Source organism: Rasamsonia byssochlamydoides (genome assembly GCF_041956645.1).
Source record: "Rasamsonia byssochlamydoides strain NRRL 3658 unplaced genomic scaffold VTN77scaffold_113, whole genome shotgun sequence".
NCBI lineage: Eukaryota > Fungi > Ascomycota > Eurotiomycetes > Eurotiales > Trichocomaceae > Rasamsonia > Rasamsonia byssochlamydoides.
In genome coordinates, this window is record NW_027192496.1 from 24,826 (window position 1) to 49,113 (window position 24,288).

At 51.6% G+C, this 24,288-nt stretch overlaps 8 protein-coding genes across 8 annotated transcripts; 4 read left to right on the plus strand and 4 right to left on the minus strand.

Annotated features, from left to right (window-relative positions):
- Nucleotides 1–1,418: 1,418 nt before the first annotated feature.
- VTN77DRAFT_1001 (uncharacterized protein) lies at nt 1,419–5,741 on the minus strand (the record flags this gene model as incomplete). Its single annotated transcript, XM_069416686.1, has 2 exons — nt 1,419–2,312; nt 2,364–5,741. The coding sequence occupies 2 exons, from the start codon at nt 5,739–5,741 to the stop codon at nt 1,419–1,421; spliced, it is 4,272 nt and encodes a 1,423-aa protein (XP_069273148.1).
- A 967-nt stretch (nt 5,742–6,708) lies between these two features.
- On the plus strand, nt 6,709–7,478 carry VTN77DRAFT_1002 (uncharacterized protein; the record flags this gene model as incomplete). The annotated part of the gene is made up of 5 exons (XM_069416687.1): nt 6,709–6,740; nt 6,887–6,910; nt 7,048–7,104; nt 7,186–7,313; nt 7,378–7,478. 5 exons carry the CDS (start codon nt 6,709–6,711, stop codon nt 7,476–7,478), a joined length of 342 nt encoding a protein of 113 aa, XP_069273149.1.
- Nucleotides 7,479–8,219: 741 nt separating this feature from the next.
- VTN77DRAFT_1003 (uncharacterized protein) lies at nt 8,220–9,388 on the plus strand (the record flags this gene model as incomplete). Its single annotated transcript, XM_069416688.1, has 2 exons — nt 8,220–8,669; nt 8,741–9,388. The coding sequence occupies 2 exons, from the start codon at nt 8,220–8,222 to the stop codon at nt 9,386–9,388; spliced, it is 1,098 nt and encodes a 365-aa protein (XP_069273150.1).
- A 735-nt stretch (nt 9,389–10,123) lies between these two features.
- Nucleotides 10,124–12,167, plus strand: VTN77DRAFT_1004 (uncharacterized protein; the record flags this gene model as incomplete). Its single annotated transcript, XM_069416689.1, has 4 exons — nt 10,124–10,459; nt 10,510–11,028; nt 11,086–11,944; nt 12,016–12,167. The coding sequence occupies 4 exons, from the start codon at nt 10,124–10,126 to the stop codon at nt 12,165–12,167; spliced, it is 1,866 nt and encodes a 621-aa protein (XP_069273151.1).
- Nucleotides 12,168–12,766: 599 nt separating this feature from the next.
- VTN77DRAFT_1005 (uncharacterized protein) lies at nt 12,767–15,088 on the minus strand (the record flags this gene model as incomplete). The annotated part of the gene is made up of 8 exons (XM_069416690.1): nt 12,767–12,889; nt 13,239–13,454; nt 13,542–13,671; nt 13,760–13,871; nt 13,970–14,116; nt 14,176–14,415; nt 14,513–14,617; nt 14,698–15,088. 8 exons carry the CDS (start codon nt 15,086–15,088, stop codon nt 12,767–12,769), a joined length of 1,464 nt encoding a protein of 487 aa, XP_069273152.1.
- Nucleotides 15,089–15,682: 594 nt separating this feature from the next.
- On the plus strand, nt 15,683–16,604 carry VTN77DRAFT_1006 (uncharacterized protein; the record flags this gene model as incomplete). The annotated part of the gene is made up of 2 exons (XM_069416691.1): nt 15,683–16,095; nt 16,163–16,604. 2 exons carry the CDS (start codon nt 15,683–15,685, stop codon nt 16,602–16,604), a joined length of 855 nt encoding a protein of 284 aa, XP_069273153.1.
- A 549-nt stretch (nt 16,605–17,153) lies between these two features.
- Nucleotides 17,154–18,872, minus strand: VTN77DRAFT_1007 (uncharacterized protein; the record flags this gene model as incomplete). The annotated part of the gene is made up of 5 exons (XM_069416692.1): nt 17,154–18,029; nt 18,082–18,489; nt 18,544–18,569; nt 18,622–18,744; nt 18,833–18,872. The coding sequence occupies 5 exons, from the start codon at nt 18,870–18,872 to the stop codon at nt 17,154–17,156; spliced, it is 1,473 nt and encodes a 490-aa protein (XP_069273154.1).
- Nucleotides 18,873–21,222: 2,350 nt separating this feature from the next.
- VTN77DRAFT_1008 (uncharacterized protein) lies at nt 21,223–22,341 on the minus strand (the record flags this gene model as incomplete). Its single annotated transcript, XM_069416693.1, has 1 exon — nt 21,223–22,341. The coding sequence occupies one exon, from the start codon at nt 22,339–22,341 to the stop codon at nt 21,223–21,225; it is 1,119 nt and encodes a 372-aa protein (XP_069273155.1).
- Between the last annotated feature and the right edge of the window lie 1,947 nt (nt 22,342–24,288).

Consider the following 24,288-nt stretch of genomic DNA (forward strand, 5'->3'; position numbering starts at 1 on the left):
ATAATCATAAGTCTAAAACGGACCAGCGGACAAGACACAAAGCCAGTCGACTCAGTCAGTCAGTCACTTTGCACTGCATGTATGTATGTACTGTACATACATACTGTAATGTACATAGATAAGTAGATAGATATATAGACCCATGATTGACCAGACCAGACCAGTCCAGACCAGTCCAATCCAATCCAATCCAATTAATTATCTCATTTTCGTTTGTTTTGACTTGACTTGACTTGATAGGATATTTCTTGAGCAAGAATAGAGGAAGGAGATTTGCTCGTTTGTTTCTTAATGTTACGATCGATTTGCGAAATATATTCTGTACTACTGGTTACTGGCCACTGCTGCTAAGATTGACATGGAATGGGTGGCATGGAGGAAAAGAAAAAAAAAGAAAAAAAAAAAGGAAAAAAATACCAAAAAAAAGAAAGAAAATAGAGGAAAAGAGAAAGACAAGAAATGGTGACAATCATGTCTGCCTGTCTGTCTGTCTGGTTCAGACAGTGCTTTCTCCTTTTTGCACTTTGTTTGCACTTTGCACAACCTGGAATGGAAGAAATAAATGATTCATAAAATATGACTGACTAGCGACTAGAATAAAAGAACAAGACTTAAAAAAAAAAAGAAAAGAAAAGAAAAAAAATAAATTCGCGAGACGATACTTTCCTCAAATGCCAACCAACTAAACTAACCAATACAAAACAAAGCGAAAGAGAAACAAAAAGAAAAAAAAAGATAAAAAAAAAAAGTGATAATAATTGCGTGCAAAGTGACGGTCGATGTACCATCGCCCTCAAGGAATCAAAAAAAGAAAAAAAAAAGTACTGTAGTAAAGAAAGAAACAAATGGATGGGAAAAGCGATAGATAGATCCAAAAGAAAACCGACGCTACGCGATAGACAAAAAGAGAAGAAAGAAAGAAAGAAAGAAACAACAACATCAGGGATATTGAACTAAATAATTAACTGCCATGGAATAAAAACAAAAAGTAAAGTACAAGATATGATGAGACCAAGCAAAGTAAAGTGGCAGGTAAAGTAAGTAATTAATCTCACAGGATAGAAAGAGAAGGATTGGGACAGAATAGAATATAATAGAATGAATAAAAAGATAAAAAGACAACAGAGAAAGGAATGTGCAGCCAAAGATCCCATCCTGGTTACTAACGCCCAACCAATTTCAATCAAATACACGCGCGCCGGGAACCTTTCCAATCCGATTGATTCGATTCCGAACTCGCGCTCGTTCCCTGTTGCATTCCTGAAATAAAGCACAAACTGATTGAAACGAAAATGAAAAAAGAAAAGAAGTGAAGCTTGTCGCTTTTGTTCAGTCTTGCATACGACCAATCAGGTCTAGCGCATGATGTACCGGTTTGATGGATGCTTGTTTGTCTCACGACTGCTAACTCCATCCTATCAAACTCTCGTAGTCCGCCTCCGCAGCCCGAATTCTTGCTCTTGTAGTTCTCGGATCAATCTCAAGCTCTCCGGATCGGTCTCGCTCTCAGCAAAGCTGTGTCGCTGCTTCATGCTCTTGCTACGAGGTGACGTGGACGAGACGGATTTCTTGTCATGAGCAGGCGAAGCACTGTTCTTTGCGTGCGACGAGGTCGGCCGCGATGTAGGCTTCTTCGCACTGGTGGATTTTGTACCACTCGTAGACGGGCGAGAAGATGACTTGTTCGTGGCTTTGGGTGGAGCTGCTTCCGGCACATAACGGTCCACCTGTCGAGGCTGACGAGAGGAGTGACGAGAGCTTGATGTGGGAGTATGTAACGCATCGTGCTCTCCTTCCACCGATTGATGCATCTCTCCGTTGCCCTGTTCTGGTGAGACATCCATCTCCCCTGCAAGCGAAGTTGGCGGCGACACGAGAGAAGTCGCAGGCTCTGTAGGCTGCATCGGCAAAGCGGTAACCTTCTCTGCATCAACATCTGCCTTGACGGCTGGCGGGGACTCATATGAAATCTGGTTCAATCCGATATTATCCCTCGCATACTCCGGTGACACTGTCTCCGCTGGGGGTGACTGGACTGTCTGGACATTGGAAGAGACTTTATGATCGTGTTCTGCAGCGACAAAGCCATTGTTACCAAGATCTGACACCGATGGAACAGCCACGTCGTCCCCCTTTTGTGCGACATTCACAGGATATGCAGAAGTTTCCTGTTTCGGCTTCTTGTTTGTCGCGGATGCCGTGCCGTCGTCGTTGGGTCGGGGTCGCTTAGACGAGGCTGCAGCCCGCGGTTTCGAACGTTCTTGAGCCTTGATCGGATCAATTCTGCCGAATTCATCATGTATGCAGCGACGCTGCTCTTCGTCAGCAAACAGGGTAATCGTATATAGAAAGAGGAGACATACCTTGCTCTTCCGACATTCATCGCATGCCTTGCTTCTTCCCTTCTTCACACTATTAGGGCTTCCATCAGTTGGTCGAGGGACGGCGCTTCGCTGCATATCCAAGAGGGCTGGATTGCGCCCATCCGCAGGATATCCTTCAAAGCGATTGACCTTGCCATCGTGGAGACCGGTCTCCGTCGCGGCAGATGCCAGCGCATTCAAAACGGAAGCAGCATCACGAGCCAACATTGACTGGTTTTGGATCTCTACCGAGTCGAACACCGTTGTCGGCTTCGCGGACGAAGGTCTCATCGCATTCGCATCATTCTGCTCATCCTTATGGCGACACCGGATCCGTCTTTTACGGCACGCATCACAAGCGACCCTCTTCGGTCCCAGGCCGGAACCCTTGTTAACATTCCGAGGCTTAGGAGCCTCTTCCTTAACAGGAGGGTTGGATATGCTAAGCCGGTGGGGAACAGGCGTGCTGTTGTCAGATTGCACTGAAACGCCGTTCACCAAACCGTTGGGGGCATCGGAAGGCTGATCAGACGGTCGTTGCAGACGCTGTCTTTCAGCATACATTCGCTGAGCATCTGCATAGCGCTCAGATCGACGACTGGGTCGACCGGCTGGCTTCTTTTCCAGCTGTTCGATCTTGAAATCGGCTGTGATGGCGCCAGGTAGGGTCCACCGAGGAGCGGGTTCATTCCCTCGTTTCCAGGCAACCCACACGCCGAACTTCCTAACAACATCAATCGGATCCCCTTGGGTTTTCGGGATGGATCGCTTGACAGCATTCCTGGCTTCCATCGTGACTCCCTCCACGGAGTAGCCACCGGCAATGAGTGCAGTTCGGAGAAGGTATTTCGCCAGATCAGGCAAGCCTTCCAACTCGGCTTGTGAGTAAAAGCGCGCATTGTAGTAAGGGTCCCCAGGAGCAGCCTTGTTTGCTCGCTCTCCAAACTCGTAGTAGATTGGAAATTCGCGATAGAAACGATAATTTTCGTCCCGAGAAAACGCCTCCAACACACTGTCTGGGATCGGATCGTCTTCCAAGTACTTCAGAGCAGCGTACCACTGGATCTTCTGGAAGAAAGGATACCTGAATTTTCTCGGAACCTTGGTGTCTTTCTCGATCTTGGCGACCTTGATCTGCATCCCATAATTCATGCGTGTCAGGAAATTCCCGCCGATCACAAGGCTGTTTTCCGGTGTCCACACAGCGTGAATCCAGCCCGCAGGAATGAGCATCGTGTCGCCTTCTTGGAGATCAACCCGGTAGCACTCTTTGGTTTGATCACCGAGGAAGGTAGTGTCCTGGGCAGGAGAATTGCACCACTCCTCGTATTTCTTCAGATGTTTCTCCTTGGGAGGGATGAAGAAGAAGGTCTTCTTCCCCTTCAAGACGGTGTAGTAAACCGAGGAGCCACCGAAATCGATGTGGAAGTCCGTGTAGCAGTCGGCAACGGACATCAGACAGTAGAATTGAACTTTGGGATAGTCGCCAATCGCCTTGAGCTCCTCAGGCCACACGGCATCCTGCAAGTCGAGATCACGCACAATCTTCGGTCGACGGATCAACCTTCCCAACGGGCTTTGAGATACCTCGAGACTGATGACGTTTCGAACCACCTTGGGTCCCGTGCTCTCGTAGTAGTCAGCCCACTTCTGCATGTTCCATTTCTTCTCTTCCCCTTGCTGAGATTTCACATCGATGACCTCCACTCTTTCCTCTGGACCATAGAGCTCAGCCACCCTGCGAACAGTCAGACCTTGAGGAATGACCATATCCAGTGAATCTTGGCCACAGTCGACGACCACTTCGGAGCCCGGCTCATCCGGTAGGTGTTCGAGTAATTCATCAAACATCTCTTGCGTCGGAGCCTCCCCGACGAGGTTGTCGAAGTCGGGATCGACCGGAGATGCGGCCGAGTTTCGAGGGTTGAGCGATGCGGGGATGACGATGGGCTCTGTCATGCCCGCGCCTCGTTCGAAGAACTCGGCAGTGACCAGTTCGGCTCGCATGCGTGGGAAGTTCTCCGGTAAAAAGCGGATCTTGCCCTCCTTGATGGGTTGGATATAATGATGCTGGGGAGAGTCGGTCGAGGTTTTGACCAGTCCCTGGTTGAGACCGGCATAGTCGATCGCGGTGCGGGCGCGAGATGACTTACGCACAAAGGTGGTCTGGCCATGAATGGGTCGACATTCGCGGCAGATGAACTTATCCACCGTCCGCACCTCACGGTCGTTCTTGAAGCCCGCGCAGACGATGTGAAACCACCGCTTGCACCCATCGCAATTGATCCAGGTCACCTCGCCTTGGTCCTCATCGCCGTTGATGCTGATCCGCACCAAATTACAAGCTGCGCAGCTTGCCTGACTAGAGTCATCTGAATCGGCATCTTCCTCTTTGGTCTCCGGCACGACGTCCATAGAGACTCCGTTGGCAGAGTCATTCCGAGATTGAGGTTTCATGTCGTCGTCGTTGTTGTTGTACCCATCAGACATCGCCTGAGTAGTTTGGTTGATGCCATTACACTTGGCCTCCTCACCATCCCAGGTGACAGGTGGAAGCGTCGAGGAGCTCGTATTGGGTCGTAAGCCCGGGATGGCCGGTCGCGCGATGGCTGCAGACTCCGAGTGAGACCTGAGACGGGAGGGAGAGACACCATTCTCCGAGAACGCATACGGCGGGGGATCATGCCCTCCTCCGGTAAAACCGACGGCCATGGACCATTTGGTCTCCGTCCCATAGTGATGATAAGATCCATCAACGCTGGTGTTCGTCTTCGTCACGGGGGGAAGAGGAGGGAAGTTGCTTGGTCTGGCAAAGTTGAGGAGGAGTTCTGCATCTGTCTTCATACTATCCAAGACAGAGGCATGGCTGGTCAACGGTCTGGCAGCATCAATGCGTTCGAATGTAGGTGAGAGATCTTTCTCCGACCGCGCACGTTTTGCGGGTCGTTCGTAGTCACCGTCGTGGTGATTCATCAGCTGCGGAGAACCTGCCGCAGCGCCGTTCTGATTAGGAGAAGGCTCGTATGGGAGAGGCGCAAAGGTTGGACTCGTTGCCAACGCAATAGTCGCAAGGGTGTCGATCGTCGAGCCGGAGCGGTGATGGGGATGGCCGGATCTGGGATGCAGAGCCTGACTGTCCGCCAAGGGCTGCTGGCGATGACCAGCACCGTCCGGAGCCCGACGGCTGTCATTGCTCTGCAGGTATGTATCGCGCTCGAGATCTGATGGCCGGAAGGCGCTGCGCTCATTCCACGAGATGCGGACGTCGGGATTGAAGGAGGGCGAGATGGGCTCGACGGCGCGTCGCGGGGGCGAAGGAGTGCGGTAACGCGGGGGACGACCCCCGAGGTGGCTCAAAAAGGATGAAGCGCTCGCCATCCGGAGATTGAGGATGGATGGATTCGAGGGCAGGATGCGGTGGTGGAAGGGCGGAGAAGAGAAAAGGGAAATCGGCCTGTTCTGCGGCAGGCGGGTACGAAGCGGGGGTGTGTCTGCACCACGCGGGCTAGAGACCGGCGATCAAGGGCGACTGCAGAGTCATGCCCGGCCGAATGAGCAAGCGCGCAGAGGCGATAGCCGCCAGAGATGAAGAACGAGCAAAATGAGGGAGGTGTCGGTGGTGGTGAGGTGAGAGGACGGAGGATGGCGCGGCGCGGAGGCGTTGGGACGAGAGGGAGGTGAAGTCGTTTCTGCTCGACCCGGGGGGAACCAAAGGAAAAGCGAGCGCAGGAAGCACAGCGCGGAAGCAGACGGGGGCGGGCGCAGGCAGCGCCAGAAGCAGCGGAAGAAGGTCGTCCTGGGTGTTCGCAGGACGAGAGAAGGCAGATTGCTGGAGGACGATGGGGAATTGATGAGGTGCCTGAGGGGAGGAGGCGTGGTTGCAGGTCGACTGTAGGCCGGCTGGACGAGAGGCAGGCTGAGGTCGTTTCCGGCCGAAGAAGCCGGACGCTTGGCCGCCAGCAGCAGACGCACGCGTTACTCTACAGAAAGAGAAGTCTACGAGCGGGCTGAGCTGCTACTGAGACGGAAGACAATGCTATCACACTGGTCTATTCACTGACTGCACCCATTGCAGGCTGACGTGCCTTTCTTCTGTCGACGCTCTATTGTTGTTCTTCACCACGAGGAAGCCTCACGGAGTCCGATGGCGCTAGTCTCTTTTAGGCTGCCATCCACTCTTGGCGAACCTCTGCTGTCACTCGAGCCTCTCCGTCGCTTCTCCATCGCTGTACCGCCTGGCTGGATCTTGCTGGAGCTCTTGCTGCTAGCTCTCAATCTTGCAGTACCACTGTGGTATCTTTTCTATACTGCATCAACAATCCTTTGACTTCTTTTCCGCACGAGAATGAGCCGGAAGCTCGCCCCCGAAGCCAATCGGTTGGTCTCTCTCTCTCGCGTGCCCCTCGTCCTCTCCGAGCCCCTCCGCTGATGGTCCTCCATGGGCCCTGCTGGGGAGCTCAAGAGGACTGCTTTTTTCCTGTGGTTGAATGGTCTGATGGCTAACTGGACGTCTCCTTGTCTAGTATTCTCTTCGTGAAGAACCTGAGGTAGGCTTACCTCAATTGACCAGCACCCCATTTCGCCGATACCGGACACCTGTTTCCTTCTCCAGAGCATACTACATAGACACATATCATTCGAAGGATTTTGAGGACAGGCTGGCTGACGGAGTATACTGGAATAGCTACAACGTCACTGCAGAGGATCTCTTCGGTCTGTTTGGCAAATTTGGGCCGATCCGGTAAGCACGTGCCGATGCCACTGCTCCCAGCATTTCAACTCAGGAGGATATGGGCTGATAATTCTTCTTTCAACTCTCCAGGCAAATTCGCCAAGGTATTTCCAACAATACCAAGGGAACTGCGTTCGTCGTGTACGAGGACGTCATGGATGCCAAGCAGGCGTGCGATAAGCTGAATGGCTTCAACTTCCAGAACAGATACCTTGTTGGTGAGTTTGGAGCAGAAATTCTGTCACAGTTCGTCACAATGCTGACTAGCGACCCATCCGACAGTACTATATCACCAGCCCGAGAAGATGGCCCGCTCGAAAGAGGACCTCGCCGAGAGACAAGAAAATTTAGAACGCCTCAAACAGCAGCACGGGATAGAATGACGTCTTCATGTTGTGCTCTTCTGCAAGTGATATCACCACTGGGCATAGACCTACTTGAGGCGTTGCAAGGGTCGTCTTAGTGTCCATCACGGACGGGGTCCTGGGTCTCTGGCGTTCCATGTGATTTTTTTTTACCCCTCTCTTCTTTCTACGTATTTATTATTTTATTATTTGTCCCTTTTATTGCGGGTTTTCAAAGCTTTGGATTCATGATGATGGAACTTATTGGCGGATGAATGGCTTGCAAGAATGATATCCTGGCCAGGTTTGGGATGATGACACAGATTGTCGAGCCTGTGGGCTGCTTTAGTCGAGTCACGATAACGAGACAAATCCTTTGCTGTAGTCTCTGAACTTCATGTAATAGTACGAGAAGAGAACTCCATATTAACCACTATTGAGCATTATCATAATGCCAGACGATGGTCGCCTGCACCGCCTCTGTCTGCGGCAGGTCTCCGCCCGGAGCCCAGCTATGCTGAGGCTAATCCCAACTTCTCCGCATGTTGACCGCTGCGTCACATCGCCACTCCAAGTCTGCCGGGCAGCGCACCCTGCTGGTCAAGGGGCTAACTACCTTCAATCTATGATCCAATTCTCCTTTTCATCAGTACATTTGAAGTCGATTTTGCATTCCGTGGGTAATTCGAGTGCTTTGTTGGGTGTTGCTTCATGCACTAGGTCCACCGCCCAGCGTTAGTGGCGCCTCGCCTCTTTGCTCAGAGGCAGCACCACCAGCCAATGGATCGTGCAGCTGTCTCGACGCTGGCCACGATGGTGACGGTGCCTGTGCCGTCCCCTACGGTGGCCTCAGCAGCAGCAACAGCAGCCAGCATACCTCATCCCAGCATCACTTCTGTGATGTCAGTTCCTACTGCTGTACCTGGTGTGATGGAGAGCCAGGATCCCGATCAGAATGGCGAGTGCCAGCTGCTTGGGCCATTCTCCCTCCTGATTCAAGCCGCTCTGGGAGCGTTGGCCTTGCTATCTCTCGTCTACAAGCGATGGAAAGAGAGGCCGCAACGGCCAGTGAAGATCTGGGTGTTTGATGTCTCCAAGCAGGTCTTTGGTTCGGCGATGCTGCATCTGGCCAACCTGCTCATGTCCATGTTCTCCGCGGGTCATTTCGAGATCACACGGACATACCAACCGAACCCATGTTCGTTCTACTTGTTGAACCTGGGAATCGATGTAAGTACAATATCCGCTGACCTGTCGACTGTGTGCAAGATCACAGCTGACTGAACCTTCATCTGTAATAGACGACGCTTGGAATCCCGATTCTCGTGCTCATTCTTCGTATCGTCAACCGCCTTGCCCTATACACTCCTCTTGCCAATCCTCCTGAATCTATCGAGTCTGGCAACTATGGACACCCTCCCCAAGCCATGTGGTGGTTTAAGCAGTCGCTACTTTATTTCATCGGCCTGTTGTGGATGAAGATATGCGTTTTCTTCATCATCCAGATGTTCCCTGTTATTGTAAAGGTTGGAGACTGGGCCCTGCGGTGGACGGAAGGGAATACGGCCGTCCAAATTATCTTTGTGATGCTCCTGTTTCCGGTCATCATGAACGCGATTCAGTATTACATCATCGACACATTTATCAAGAAACAGGTCCCAGTGGACCACGAACCGCTGCTGGATGAAGACGCCATTGTGGAGGCGATGATGGATGATGACCGACATCATCGCAGCGCTCTGTTGGCCGCTATCAGTGACGACGAAGATAGCGAGTCGGACGATGAAGAGATGGGCAAGCCAGTGTATCTCTCTTCACAGCTGAACGCTGCTGCTCGAAGTCAGGATTCCATTGAATACGACCCGGCGACTGATGGAGAGGACTCTCTCCGAGGGCAGTCGTCGAGCAACTACAGACTCGAACATGCACGTCGTGAACGGAACCGGTGATGGGGGGGGATCCGTCCTTTCCATATACTGTTTGGTTATATTGTCTAGTGCGTTAGGGCGTTGCGGGTGGCTGATGGCGTTTTACAACTCGATTTCTACGAAGCTTGCAGGGTTGCCTCATGGCTATGATGATCGGTTTTGTGTTATGTCTGCTGAAGTGAAGGAGCTTATTCCCTTTGCTTACGTCTATACTGTATACATTAACCGTGCCTCTTCTCTCACCAGAGACATGTCCATAAAGAAATCTAGTTGTCTAATATATTATTATGTGAAGCTATTGATTAACTATGGCATATAATCTTGTCAAACGCTTCCTCGGCGGTTACTTTGTTGCTGCTCATTCACAACATACACCAAGTATAAACATTCATTTCTTGATTTCTCTTTAACCCGGAGTCAATTTAGCCTCTTCAGTGCAGGAAGTTGGCACTCTCGTTCATATCGACAGGTACCTAAGTCGGTACGTGCTATCTGTTATCAGCGGGTCCACTCCGCAGTGCGATTCCGCCCGCGCTAACATAGCTCCGCCGCAGAGCCGCAACGGCAGAAAAAAAAAGTCTTGGATCTTTGCAGAGAACCAAAAATTCGGCTCCGTGCTGGATAAGAGAATTTTCACTCAGCTGTCGCACCCTTGAGGTGTCGGGTTTTGTTCTTGTTATCATTGTGACAGTTTTCAGGATATCCACACCACCAGCTTTAATTTCTTGATCGAGAGGGTGATAGAAGAGGGGCACGATGTCTCGTGTCAAGGAAAAGGTGCGAGAGGCCAAGTCCTCCGCCAGAACAGCCGCGTCTCCTTTCGAGGAGAACAGGCATGAGGAAGAAGATGACTTCGATCGAGACCAAGATCACAACGAACCCAGCGATGAGGAGGTCCCGGAGAAAGACGAAACGGAGAAAAGACTAGAGAAGCTATTGTTCGGAGATGACGAGGGCTTTCACGAGGCATTGAAGAGCCATCGACGTCGACAATCGACCGATATTGCTATGAGGAGCGGCGATGAAGATGCCAGCGAGGATGACGAGGGTGCAGAGGACGACCAGGATATGGACGACGTTGCAGATGCTGATGTGAGTGGAATCAGCTAAATGGAGAGGATTGTTGCTAACCTGCTCACCAGCTATTTTTCCTCGATTCAGGTACAGCAGAGACGCCAGGTGCTGTTGTTCCCGCCGCTGCGACGCCATCCGATGAGGAGGAGACGGACGAGTTTGGACAGGCTGTCTGGGTGGACAGCGATGATGAGCGCTTGACCGTTTCTCTGGCGGGCAACCAGCGACTGAGGAAATTGCGCGTCACCGAGTCAGAGGATCTCATCAGCGGAAAGGAGTATATTCGACGTCTACGCAGGCAGTACCTGCGACTGCATCCCACGCCCGAATGGGCCAATCCTGAACGGAACGTCAAGCGAAGGAAGAGGGCCGGCAGCATGGGCAGCATCGACTCTGACGAGGTCTCGAGTGTGGACGAGATGGACACGGATGATGAGAGCGAAATGTCCACGCAGCCGCTGGCCAAGCTCCTCCAGGGCGCCAGCGATCTCCTGAAACTGGAGCGCAACAAGACGGGTGAGAAAAGGAGACTGCGCCAGGAGGTCATAGAGATTCAGCGGCTCAAAGATGTTGGTGGTAATCAGCCGGTAAGGAAGCTTCTTCAAATTGCGAATCTACTCGAGACTGGCTAATATCTCTTATAGTCCTCTATCGACTCTCTTTCGTTTCACCCACATTACCCCCTTCTGCTGTCATCCGGTCCTGCGTCGACATTATTCCTGCATCATATCTCTCCAGACGCGCCGTCCCCGAATCTTCTCCTCACTTCACTTCACATCCGACATACACCCATCCATACCTCGGCGTTTTTACCGCCCACTGGAAACAGGATCTTTGCCTCCGGTCGTCGACGGTACTTCCACATCTGGGATCTGGATACGGGGAAGGTGGAAAAGGTCAAGGGTATGACAGAGCGCAAGGAGGAGCAGAAGTCGATGGAGCGATTCAAACTGTCTCCATGTGGACGGTATATTGGGCTGGTCGGGACGGCGCGCAAGGGCGGCGGCCTGATCAACGTTTTGAATGCGAGCACAGGGAAATGGATTGCTCAGGTGCGCGTCGATGGCCGTGGCGGTGTCGCCGATTTTGCATGGTGGAGCGATGGAGAGGGTATGTGCGTTGCGAGCAAGAACGGCGAGATCTCAGAGTGGGATGGACGACTCCGTCGGGTTGTTGCTCGCTGGACGGACGAAGGAGCTGTCGGCACGACGGTGCTCAGTCTGGGCGGGTCGTCAGGGCGGACGCAGCTGGGAGGAGACCGGTGGGTTGCAGTCGGCAGCTCGAGCGGCATCGTCAATATCTACGACCGACGACCGTGGCAGGCCGCGGTGGCTCAAGCGGAGGCGTCGAAGAAGAAGGATATTCAGGAGGCAGTTCCTCGGAATCCCAAACCAGTCCGCATGCTGGACCAGCTGACGACTCCGATCAGCCACCTCGTCTTCTCGGCGGACGGTCAGCTTCTCGTGATGGCCAGTCGGTGGAAGAGGGACGCTCTAAGATTAAGTAAGTTTCATTCTTCTGAAGGAACTATGTTTACTGTTAGAAACCAGTATACTAACTTTGCGATTCGACAGTCCACCTCCCATCATGCACCGTCTACCGCAACTGGCCGACTTCCAACACCCCCTTTGGACGGATTTCCTCCGTCGCTATCTCGCCCGAGTCCAACATTCTGGCCGTTGCCAACGAGCAGGGGAAGATCCGACTGTGGGAGATCCATGGGTAGGAGTCAGTCGACAGTCGACAGTCGCCTAGTATCTAGTATTCTGCCTTTTTTTTTCCTGCCTGTCTTGCATGCCATGCGATGCCATCTGTATAGGAATGTAGAACTGGATTTGGTTGTAGATTACGCATGTTATATTAAAAGTATAGTCACTAGTCGGACGAATTGGTCGTGATTCCCTCTCATCTAGAGAGAGAGAAGAAAGACGAAATTACGTCCAAGACTTGACTTCCTTTCAAGTCAGTCAGTTCCTGGTTTATTAAAGACAGGGGGAGGTATCTATCGAACTAACTTACACTCGGCACATAATAATCTAACCAACTATACGTCTAGACAGTAAGTACAGTACTTAGGTAGGTCATACATCCATTTGTAGATTACTTACATCTACGTTCATATATACTATATTAGCACCTTTTTTTTTAAGCCGAATCTGCAATAAGTATACATATTTACATATATTTATAACTTCGCACCGGACAAGCCTCTCCCTTTCCCTCTCCCATCCCCATTCTCTTTCCCGTTCCTGTTCTCTTTCCTCCGATCAAAGGAGAATAGGTTCCTCCTCCCCTTTTTCCTCCCCTCTCGCTTCTTCGCTTGCCCTAACCCTTGCCCTTGTCCTTGCCCTTGCACTTGCACTTGACCACCTCCCTCGCTGAGATCACATCCTTCTTCGTCGTCCTCGACAAAAACAACCCCCATCTGACCGATGGGCTCGAAGTCAACTATCATCGACGACGACGAAGTTGAAGGAGAAGAAGAAGAAGAAGAAGCTGATGAAGAAGAAACCCCCGCGAGCCGTGCCAGGGTCTCTGCATCCGCGTGATTGGCGACGAACCTCTCTCCGGTAGCTTTTAGTCTGCCGACGATGAAGGCTTTCTCTGGGGAGTTGGAGCGGTTGAATTCGATTGTGTATGTCTGAAGATCGAAGAAAAAAAAATCAAATCAGTTGCTATGTGGATATATATAACGAAGAGGGGGAAATTCAAAGTAGATGGATATGTGTATATATAGAATGAGAGGCCATGAGAAAGTAAATAAAGCGAGCAGGAAACAGGGTGAACTCAAACTCACCTCAATAATAGCCTCCCCCTCCGCTTGGAACGCGATCGGTGGAACGGGGACATCGGTAATGACCTCTGGAAGAGGGTTCCTGTCGGGGTAGGATGATGATCTGGGCTTCGACGAGAGACAGACAACATGCTGATAGGACAGAACACCGCCGTTGGCAAGGATGAGGCCGTTCATTGCCGGGCCGGTTCGTAACTGGCGGACCATTTCTGTGATGGCCTACATATATATCCGCATAAATATCTCGTATTAGATATGTGTATATACTGTATGTGTGAGATAGGTAGGTAAGGATACTGTACATACGTGCATAGAATAATTATTCCCAGCTCCGCCAAAAGACGTCAGTCCTCCCAGCAAGGTGATTGGTTTTTTGGGATTGAGGATATCGAGCCCTAAATGGTGACAGGCGAGCTTGGGGACGATGGGGAAACATCTATTTTTCAGCATGTCAGCATGTTGTTGAATGCTCGATAATATCAACTCGAGGTCCAGGTTCAGGTTCAGGTTAGGGTTCTTCTCACGAGTAAAAGTCAAACAGGTCAATGTCCTCTGCTGTCAACCCCGACGAGCGGAGTCCCTCATCTAGCGAGTGGGAGATGGACGGACTGGTGAAGAAATCCGGTCGTTCCCAGACTGGATCCAGGATAGATAAAATAAAATCAGCTCAGCTCAAGCGTCTGATATGGATGCATGTGAATGAGGGCAAGGAGAGATCGAACGGGTATACATACACCGCTCACTGTCTTTCGTCCCTGCACCGCCTAATGGATAGATCCATCGACTCTCCGGTACGCCCAGTTGGCGCGCATATTCCGTCGAGGTCAGCAGACATGCTGCGGCCAGATTGACGGTGTTGAAGGCGTTCATCAAGAGGGGGTCTGGACGCAAACCTATCAATACGATATACAATATGTCGGAGAGAGAAGCTGGATCCTACACGGAAAGCAGATCATGCGATTCCGCTTCGAGACAGTCCCAATGGACTCCGCTGTCTCTGCTGGCTTGCCATAGTTCCAAGAGAGGGGGTTCTGCGCGGCAACTTGGCTGAACTTGGCATACAATTGGGCTGATTCGTCGTTGTTCTCTTTGATCGACTGTCCCCGATATGCGCGGAAGGCATTCTCGTAGAGAGGATAGACGTGAATAGGGGCGCCAATGGAATGGGTCCCGCCGAGGTCTGTTGCAGGTAACTCCAAGCTCGTGTCGATGGTGAGTAATCAATCCACTTCACAGGTGTCTGCTTGCTGAATTAGAGTAGTCGTCGTCCAACATACCTTCACCTAGGTCCAGAGTCGAAGGAGAAAAGACAGAGTCGACGGGTTGGTCTAGCGATGTCCAGCCAGGGGGAGGCAGCTTATTGGTTTTTGCGCAGGCGGTCACTGATCAGTCAGTCAGTATGTATCTGTACAATGTGTTGTCAGAAGAGAAGAGGAGGAAAGAGAAGAGGGGGAAATCTCACGTGAAGCTAGAGCTTCTCCCCCCGTGATCACAGCAACCTTGGACTTTCCCAAGGCAATGCGACGGGCAGCCTCATCCAACAGCTTTACCGGCTGATTACCGCCATGATCGGTATAGAACTGGTGCCGAGGTGCAGGCTGGATGCACAATTTCTCTGCCAACAAACCCGGCAGATCGCGATAGGGCCAGGTCCACGTGCGGACGACGTCGATGCTGTCGATCTGCGACTGCAGCTGTTGCTGCTGGAGGGAGTTGAGATGGGTGTCTTGGATGGCCTGGTGGATGGCCTCGAGCATGAGCTGGGCGGGCTCGACGGCATCTTCGACCTTGGTGGAGCGATTCTTGACGTCGCCCACGCCGATGATGACCGGTGTCGCTTGCGGAGAATCCATGAGTCGTTTCTACTGTTGTGGTTGGTAGGTTGACCGACTCAATTGATATATATACAGTACATGTATACCAGTTTACTAACCTAGGTACGGCAATGGCGGACCTAACCTAACCATGGCAATTTACGTAATTAGTCCCTTTTAATAACTATGGCGTGCCGAGGTCGCAGATCTCCCCGCACATGAATGGAACGAAGTACGGGGTAGAAGTGGTTCACTTGCTATAGGATTGGTTGAATTGGTATTGATCGAGACCTCGTGGAATTATATTCCTTTCGATCCAATTGCATATATATACTATGAGCCTCGTAGCAGGTATTTCTCCACTCTTGAGGATCTTTCCATTGAAAAATAAGACTTTTGATATTGCTTAATTTGACTGTATTATGTGCAGTTCATACCTAGGTTAACTAATAGCTGGTAAGTTTAACCGGAGCAGTTACCGAGGTCCAATATAAGCTTATTCTCCCGCACCTACCACGAGCTTTAATTAGTTGATAGCGCCCATGTCGTGCAAGACAAGGGTTGCATTGCATAAGCACCTTGCTTAATCCAACATCAACATCAACAATAATAATTAACCCATCTGATAAAAAAATGGCGGAGAACCTGCAGACCAAACCCCCCGTCGCCACCTCCTATCTGCTCTCGTATCCCGCTCCGCACGTGTTGCTGGTCACCATCAACCGCCCAAAGCAGCGCAACGCGCTGACCAACAAGGCCCACTGGGAAGGCCATGCCATCTTCCGCTGGTTCGACAATGAGCCCTCGCTCCGGGTGGCCGTCATCACGGGCGCGGGGGACAAGGCGTTCTGTGCTGGGCAGGACTTGATTGAGCAGAGTACCCTTGCATCAGCAGCAGCATCGTCGTCGTCATCCTCCGATTCTCCCGGCCTGGCCCATCCGCCTACAGGATTCATGGGCGTGAGCCGGCGGAGAGGCAAGAAGCCGATCCTCGCGGCGGTCAATGGGTATGCGCTGGGGGGCGGGTTCGAGATCTGCTTGAACTGGTATGTTTTTAAGCAACCCTAGTCTTACACCCTTGTTCTAGGATATTAGCTGACAATTGATTCCCAGCGACCTGGTAGTAGCCTCTCCCACAGCCCAATTCGGCCTCCCAGAAGCCCAGGTCGGACTCTACGCAGCCGCAGGAGGCCTCCCCCGGATCATCCGCAACTGCGGCCTACAGGTAGCGTCCGAGATTGCGCTGACATGCCGACGCCTATCCGCGCAGGAAGCGCTGGGCTATCACCTGATCAACAAGATCTCGCAAACGCTCGAGTCGGTTGTCGACGAGACCGTCGCCCTGGCGGTAAGGATCGCCAGTCTCTCCCCCGACGCCATCATCATCACGCGCCATGGCCTGCGCGAGGCGTGGGAGACGGCTAGCGTGGAGGGGGCCACTGCTAGGACAGCAGAGGAGTATATGGAGAAGTTGTTCGCGGGGGAGAATTTCCGGATTGGCGTGAATGCGTTTGCGAAGAAGACGCAGCCGAAATGGGTGCCTTCGAAGTTATGAGCATTGAGAAATTTTATATTATTCACTCATATTTCCTCTATCTGAATCTTGAGATTCTCGCATTGGATGGCGTATATAATATGTTGATAATGATCGTTACGCCGTCTATCTATAAGATACAAATATAGCACCTATAAAGGGGCTGGCTTGGGCTGTGACCATTGTCCCAGACGGCGTGGTTAAGAACTCGTCCACAGTCGTGTCGGCTCTTCTGAAGTTCGTCTAGACGAGATCGTGTCAAGGAGTTCACCTAGACCAGGGTGATAGCGATAACAAGATCAATCTCATGTAACGTTGTGAAACTCGTCAAGGATATTGAAGACGAATATTATTCCATAGATCAGTTGAGTTTCGAGTTCAGCTTTATCCTGCATCCGCCTCCTATACTATACGTCCGACGAACAGAAGAATACTGATTGCTTCTTCATAACCAATTGGATTCGTTATCAAAATCATAGTCTAGCTAAGCGTTTATGTCCGCCCAACCCGTTTTATGTATGTGTATGTGTATCATATGTCGCATCGACATTCCTTCCACCAGACAGGATATCAAATCATCTTCTCCATCGACCCTTTGTCCCGGATGCCCACCAGGTTACCCTCCTTCACGCGCTTCAGCGTCAACGCCGCAATCAGGGCCGCGCCCACACCGGAGCCATCCTCGGCCGGCAGAATCACCACCTTGTCCTTCTCCTTCTCGTCCCAGTCCAGGATCTCCCGCAGCGCCTGCGCCCCCCGCGCCTTGAAGTGCGGGTACTTGGTGAACACGGAGCCGTCGGCCCCGACGTGGCACGACTCAATGTTCTTCTTCTTGCAGATGGCGGCCACACCGCAGGCCGACAGACGCGCCGCGCGCGTCCCAATCAGCTCCGCCAGTCGGCGGATCATCTCGAGCTCGCTTGAAGTGGGTTTGATCTGCAGCACCCGCTCGAACAGCTCCTGCGTCTCCTGCAGGTTCTCGAACGGGTCCTCCTCGATGGCCGACAGGAAGGAGGCGTCCAGCGAGTAGGGCTTGCGCAGCTTCGACACATCCTGCCCTTCGAAGATGAGGCCCGGCTTGTTGTCGATGACATCAATCAGAGCCAGACGGAAGATCTCGCCCAGGTACAGACCGGCCGTCATCTTCTCGAACGTCTGCTGCCCGGGGCGGGGGGAGTCCCGGTCAATGATGATGTCGTATGGCGTGCGTGGCAGCACGACGTGTTCGTTGTCAAAGGCGCCATACTCGCAGTTGATGGCGATCGGCGTGTCGGGCGGCAGATTCAAATGCGCGATCTTGGGTATCGACCCTGCATCCTCCATGTACGCCGCGTTGACACCGGTGCCGAAGATACAGCCGATCTTCATCTCGGGGTCGGTATAGGCGGACGCGATGAGGGTTCCCGTCGTGTCGTTGATCAATGCGGTGACTTTGATGGGCAGATCCTGATATCCGTCAGTAGGTTCTGAAGACAGCAGCATGCGTCAGATGACATACTCGTTTTCTCAAAGCCTCCTCAAATTGGGGAACAACATCCTGGCCCTCGACGCCCTCAATGTCAAAGCCCTTGGTCCACCGTTGAAGGACGCCGTGGTCAATGTACTCCTGTGTGGCAGGATAAGAGAAGGTGAAGCCCAGCGGGAGGTTGGACAGCTTCTCGCCGTCGTGATGATATTCGAGGAATTGTTGCACGCAGTCGGCCATGTACTCCCACAGTTCCTCCGCCGTGCCGGTCTTCAGCTCCTCGGGTATGCGGTACTTGGATTGGGTGATGTCGAACTCGCCCTTTTCCTCAGTCAGGACGATTTCACAGACTCGCAGGTTGGTGCCGCCCATGTCGAGGGCGAGGAACGTGCCGGTCTCCTCGCCAGAGGGGAAGCCGAACACCCAGGTGACATTCATCGGCTGGAGAGGTCAGTTTGAAGAAAGACACAGACCTGCGGTAGTACCGGCACTTACAATGTTCCCACCTTCCACACTGAGACCTGTTGAGGGTCAGCTAGCTGTCATTCTACAGCAGAAATCTAATTGGCATACCTTTCTCCAGCTCCTTGACGAAGTGGTCGACAATCTGCTTCAGCTTGGCGCGGTCGACCGTGAATAGATCTTCGAATTCCTTGATCTGGTGCAAGAGATCCTTGGGCACGTCGGCCATGGATCCTGTGACTGTGTCAGCAGCTCCCCGCACAATTTCCTCCACGATTCCTCCACGATTCCTCCACGATTTCCTCCACGTGGGGATGCATACCCTTGCGGGATGGCGGGGCCCGGGGTCCAATTCCCACCATGGTGACTGTCAGGCAACGAAATTACAGGATGTCTCTATCAAGGAAGAAAAACAGACGGATTGAATTGAATTGAGAGGGCGTATCGTTGGAGGACGAAGGAGAAGAGAAAAGGAGGGAGGGAAGGATCTTTGTTTTCTCGAAGGAGGGGGGTGCCAGCCAACGTGGGGCGGCACGGCGGGACAAAAGACGGCCCAGTTCAGCTCACCGAGTCAATCCAGCCACCAGCTTGCATTAGAAGATGCACGTCTTTTCTCGTGCGCCATTATCATCACCAAGCCTGAATAATGGGCCCTCCGATCAGCAGGTTGCGAAATTAGTGCTCCCCCGGTTTCCTGTACAGCGTGACGTTGGTCCGCTGTCTTCTCCACAGCCAGCTTTGGAGACACGATCTGGTGGTAGCTATCAACTAACTTACACTAAGAAAACGACAAGAAAAAACTAATTTCATACTAGAACTGAAAACTGGCTTCTAGGCTTGGACCGGCACACCGCCACTGGCATAGTGTCGCCTTATTCAGGAACAAAGGTGTCAGTTGTTCAGTCATAAATACGTTTCTTTTCTTTTCTTTTCTCTTCTCTTCTTTTTCCTTCTTCCCCAAAATAGTAGTACATGATATTGCTTGTGATCTGTCAAAGAGGTAGACAGTTGCTCTGCGTTTTATATGGTCTACCTATGTAGTTACTAGTTTACTATTATCTACTCTCCAGGCGGGCTTCCTGGATCTTACCTATATCTTTTGCCATATATCTTGCCATATCCCTTACTATAAAGTCTCATTGATATGTATGTCTGCTTATGTAATTGTCACCAAAAAAGGAATTTCTTTTAATATAGGTATGGTACAGTATGGTATAAATGGCTGTCACTGTCCAGTGACTGAGATATCTGCTCCTGAGATGCTTGAGTGACGTCCCATATTTGTCTAGGAAGATAAGATTGTTGAAAGTAACTACATACATCCATCCATACGTACTGTACATACTATTCTGCCTGTGGAGTAGAATTAGTCAGTGCGTTAAAACAGGAAAAATGCACTGTACAGTATTATAATCTAGAAAGAAAGGATAACACTATAAGAAGGGGAATGGAACGATGGAATGAATGCCCTATCTAGTATCTATCTATCAGATATATCTACCGTGGTTAATTTAACACACCCTAAAAATTACCCTGATTTATTTTAATTTAATATTGACAAGTTCATTCCTTCCTTACCCTCCTTTTTTTTCCCAGAGGAATAAAAGAGAGGGAGTGCCTAAACAGAACAGTACTTAATCAAATACCCCTCCCTATCTCCCTATCTTATAGAACTTGATTTATTCATCCAGAGTGGATTCCTAAATAGGAAACCAACCATTCTATCTACCTAGGTAGCTCTAACCTATTACTACTACTCCTCCTTGGCTCCAGGTACCTAAATCATGGTATCTGCCTACAAGATTGACCGCAAATGCTGACGTGTAGACTGTTGTAGATAGGGAAAAGTTTAGTTTAGTACAGAGACTTCAGGTTTATTTATTTGCCTTGTTGCGTACCGTATTCTATTCCTACCTATTAGGAAAGAATATCGCTTCTTTGAATACTTCCTCCTTTTTTTTATAAAGAAAAAACATTATTTTTTATTGTACTCTATTCTATTTATTCAATAGATTTATTCCTGAAAGGAAGCTGCTTAAAAGAATAAAACTCTGCTGATAGCAACCTTCTTTGGTTTGGTTCTCGTTTTTTTTTTTTCGCTTTTGCTTCTAGAAAGAAAGTGAGAGTGAAAGCGAAGTATATGATGATGGGTCTAGCAACGCTCCTCCAAAGACGCAAAGATCACTCCGCCAAAAAGAAACTGGCCAAACTTTATCAATACTTATATAAGGCGTCCTGGTCTGGAGTGGTTTTCAGAAATGACTTGGATACGACGGCACAGGGCGGAGGAAGAAGCCAAGGGGAACGAGCTGATCCAGCGGGAGATCTACCTCAGGGAGGAAATTGCTGCGCGGGAGAAGGCATTGCAATTGGAACAAACTAGTGGTCGTCTTGACCAAGAGGCAAAACAGCAGCAGCAGCAGGGCCAGAAAGAACTTCTATCTAATCCAATCGATTTCTGCAAGGACTGGTAGTTCCTAAGGTCTTGAGACCGTTCAGGTATAGTATCAGATTGAGGTCCACTACTACGTACGTATGTAGTATGTATATATGAGAATATCCAGCTAATGTCACGTCTATACAGTACAACCCTTGCGATGAAGGAAAAACGAATACGACGACGAACAAAACCTCTTTCCCTGGTCATATCCACATGAAACAAGATCATCATCCAGACAGCTGAGGTATCAAGGTCGACATATTTATAGGAAACTACCGCACCATCGCTCTCGCTCTCGCCCGCTCCTCAGCACTCAACTTGTCGACCACCACCGCACTCTCTCCTCTCACCACTTCCTCCCACTCCTCCTCGTCCATCGCCATCACCGTCGCAATCTGCAGGCACCGAGCAAACGCCTCCCGGTGCCGGTACCGGCCCGGCGCTGCATGTCCGCTCCCAACATCCACCGCCGCACTAACGACCCCCGAAATATCACGCTCGAGCCGGATGGCGCCCAGAGCATTGACCCGGTCGTGATACGACCACAGACGTTTCTCCAGCAGCCGCGCCAGATAGGCCACCGTCACCGTCAACAGCCGGTCAAAAGATGTCGCAGTCAAGATCCGCGAGATGGGCAGAAGTAGCTCCGCCCACGCGGTTGCGAACCGGGGCCGAACGAGCTCCGCACGACGCGCGTCCTCGTCCTCATCCTCGTCCGGATCGTAGCTTTGATACGTACTTGTAGGGTCGTTGTGATCCCGCGGTTGGTATTCAATATCTCTGAAGGCATCTGCCAGGATCGGTCGTAGACGATTCTTCACGACATTGTTGAAGACGACTTGAATGCCGTCCGAGAGCAGGTCGTTCGCCTTGGACTCGAACGATGTGGATAGAGATTGCAGTGCCTGAGCAACGACCTCAGCGTCGTTCGACAGCGGGAACAGTGCCTGCAGTCCGCTATCTTCCCCGCCGTCCGCGCCTGACTTCTTCTCCACATGTCCCTGTACTATCCGGCGAATGTAGTCGACAGCAACATCCAAGTTGTTTATCAAAACGAGAAAGGCAATCACCGTCTGCTCAGGCGGTTGAGCACCCTGAACGGGCGGCTTGGGGTAGTATTCGTCTCGCATCTTCCGCTGTATCATGCCGATGAAGTCGGACCCCAGTACCCGGGATAAGGTTGGTACAACACTGGTCACCACAGCCCTCTGAGACGTCCCAATGGACTGCTGGAGGACCTTGTTGACTATATACATGATGTCGTCCACGGCAGATGTGATGTGAGGAGGCTCCGCATTGAGCGGCTTGTGCGGATTCAACGTTAGACCCGATGGCTGCTCATCCAGCTGGAACGCCTTCTCCACAGAGCGGCGTAAGAAGAAGGTGGTCATCGTGTTGAACGGCGTGATCAACCGATCGTTAATCTTCTTCGCCAGGGACGACTCCACCAGGAAGTCCGGCAGTGTCAGAGGAGCCTCAAGATCCCCGTTTTCTTCAGGAGACTGTTCCTTTGATCAGCACCAGCATGTACGGAAGGGGGTTAAGCCACACACCCTGCACTTGTCGCCCAAGAACCGAGAGTAAAGAGACCACCGTCCCAACATGACCGCCATTTCATTCAGAATTGCATCCACCTCCTTCATGTCGACGCCCTCGTCTTCAGCTGGCGCTCCTTGGGAGCCATCTTTGCTCGCTGGCGAGCCTGTACGAGGGGTCCCGCCGCCACGCTGTGCAGGAAGAAAGCTCTGAACCAGGAATGTAAAGGCGTAGGATTTGATGTCCGTTAACTTGCGATCGACATTTCGTTCATCACTCCACGTGTCGATAATGATGCCACCCTGGACATCCGCCTCCACCTGTAACCGCTCGATGACCCTCGTCATCTTGCCAGTACCGTAGTGCCGCTCCACTAGTCCCCCATGTCCATCGATAATCTGTGCGATATGTTCAAACAGCTTGGTGAGGGCATTCGCGTAGAAAAAGCCATCCTTGCCCTGCGCTCCTCCAGTCCCCGCATTGAGGTTTGAGCGCGCCCGAGAGGCCACTCCTTGACACACGTACCGTCCGTACACATCCAGACCGACCTCCGACCTGCCGATGAGCGGGAAGAGCTTGAAAAATCGGGTAATTTTGGCACCGTTGTTCTCTTTAACCGCCTTGTCGAACTCTCGCAGGAACAGTCCGCAGAGTGACTCGGCCGCGTTGTTGAGCGTCACATTGGGAGGATCCGGAACCTCTGCTGTGGGCACGATCTGGGCAGCGAATACGCCATTGACCACCTCCGGAGGGATCTTGGATGCCCGGTTCAGATAGCTGGCCGCCGTCTCCCAGTCCTGCGGGCCCTCCATGGAACCGGTCACGCCCAGAACACACGCCTTCAGCTCTGCCACCTGCTCGACCACCTCCAACGTCGCCTTCACCCTGGCCTGTTCGAGGTCGAGCTTTCGCACAGCGCTCGAGATGCGGTCCGCGGTCGCTGCAGCGCCGGAGAGCATGCCATGGCTGATCGTTCGCGTCGTACTGGCCTGGGAACTGAGATGCGCGCGCAGCAGATCCAGACGGGCGAGTTCTCGCGAAAAGTCCTTCTGCGAGGCGACGAGAGCATCGAGACGAGCCGTTACGGCGGCCTCCTGGTCCTGGAGGTAGGAGAGGGCTGCCTTGATCTCGGCGACGGAGCTGGCGTTGAAGATGTCGGGTGGAGATGCGCCGGCGACGGGCGAGGAGGGTTCAACATGGCCATTGACACCGTTTACCTTGGACATTTCCTCCTCCTGGACTGGCGGATGTCGCGGGGTAGGATGTTGACAGGTTGCGGAAGTAATCTGGCATGCCGCAGATGGGGCGCTTAGTAACGGGAAGCCCATTGGTGTATGGCGAAGGCGGTCAGTATCTACAACATAGCAGCATATCGTATTTGGTGATCGCTGAAGATATACAATTCAAATCTGTATAGCTCTTCTTTTAAGCAACGAGAAGGAAGACAGCGGATATTAACATATTGAGGGAGAAAAAAGAAGACGCAAAAAAAAAATCCAAGAGCAAAAAGCTCACACCCCTCAGCTTTCAGCTGACTAAGGGGTGCTACGAAAACCCCTCCCACTCGAGGCAGGCAGGGATTTTACTGACGACAGCGCGTCTCGAACCCGGGACCCCCAGCTGAACAAGAGATTTTTGAAAGGGGTACAGGCAGGTGCTTTATGCACTAAGCTAGGGGCCCCAGGTTCTGTTGAGGGTTGTATGGATGTTGTGGTATTTGTGTCAGACGAACAGGACACGTGCTCTCTCACTTGGTTATCTCAGCCTGTGTACTTCAATTCGGTTTTACTTTCTTTCTATCG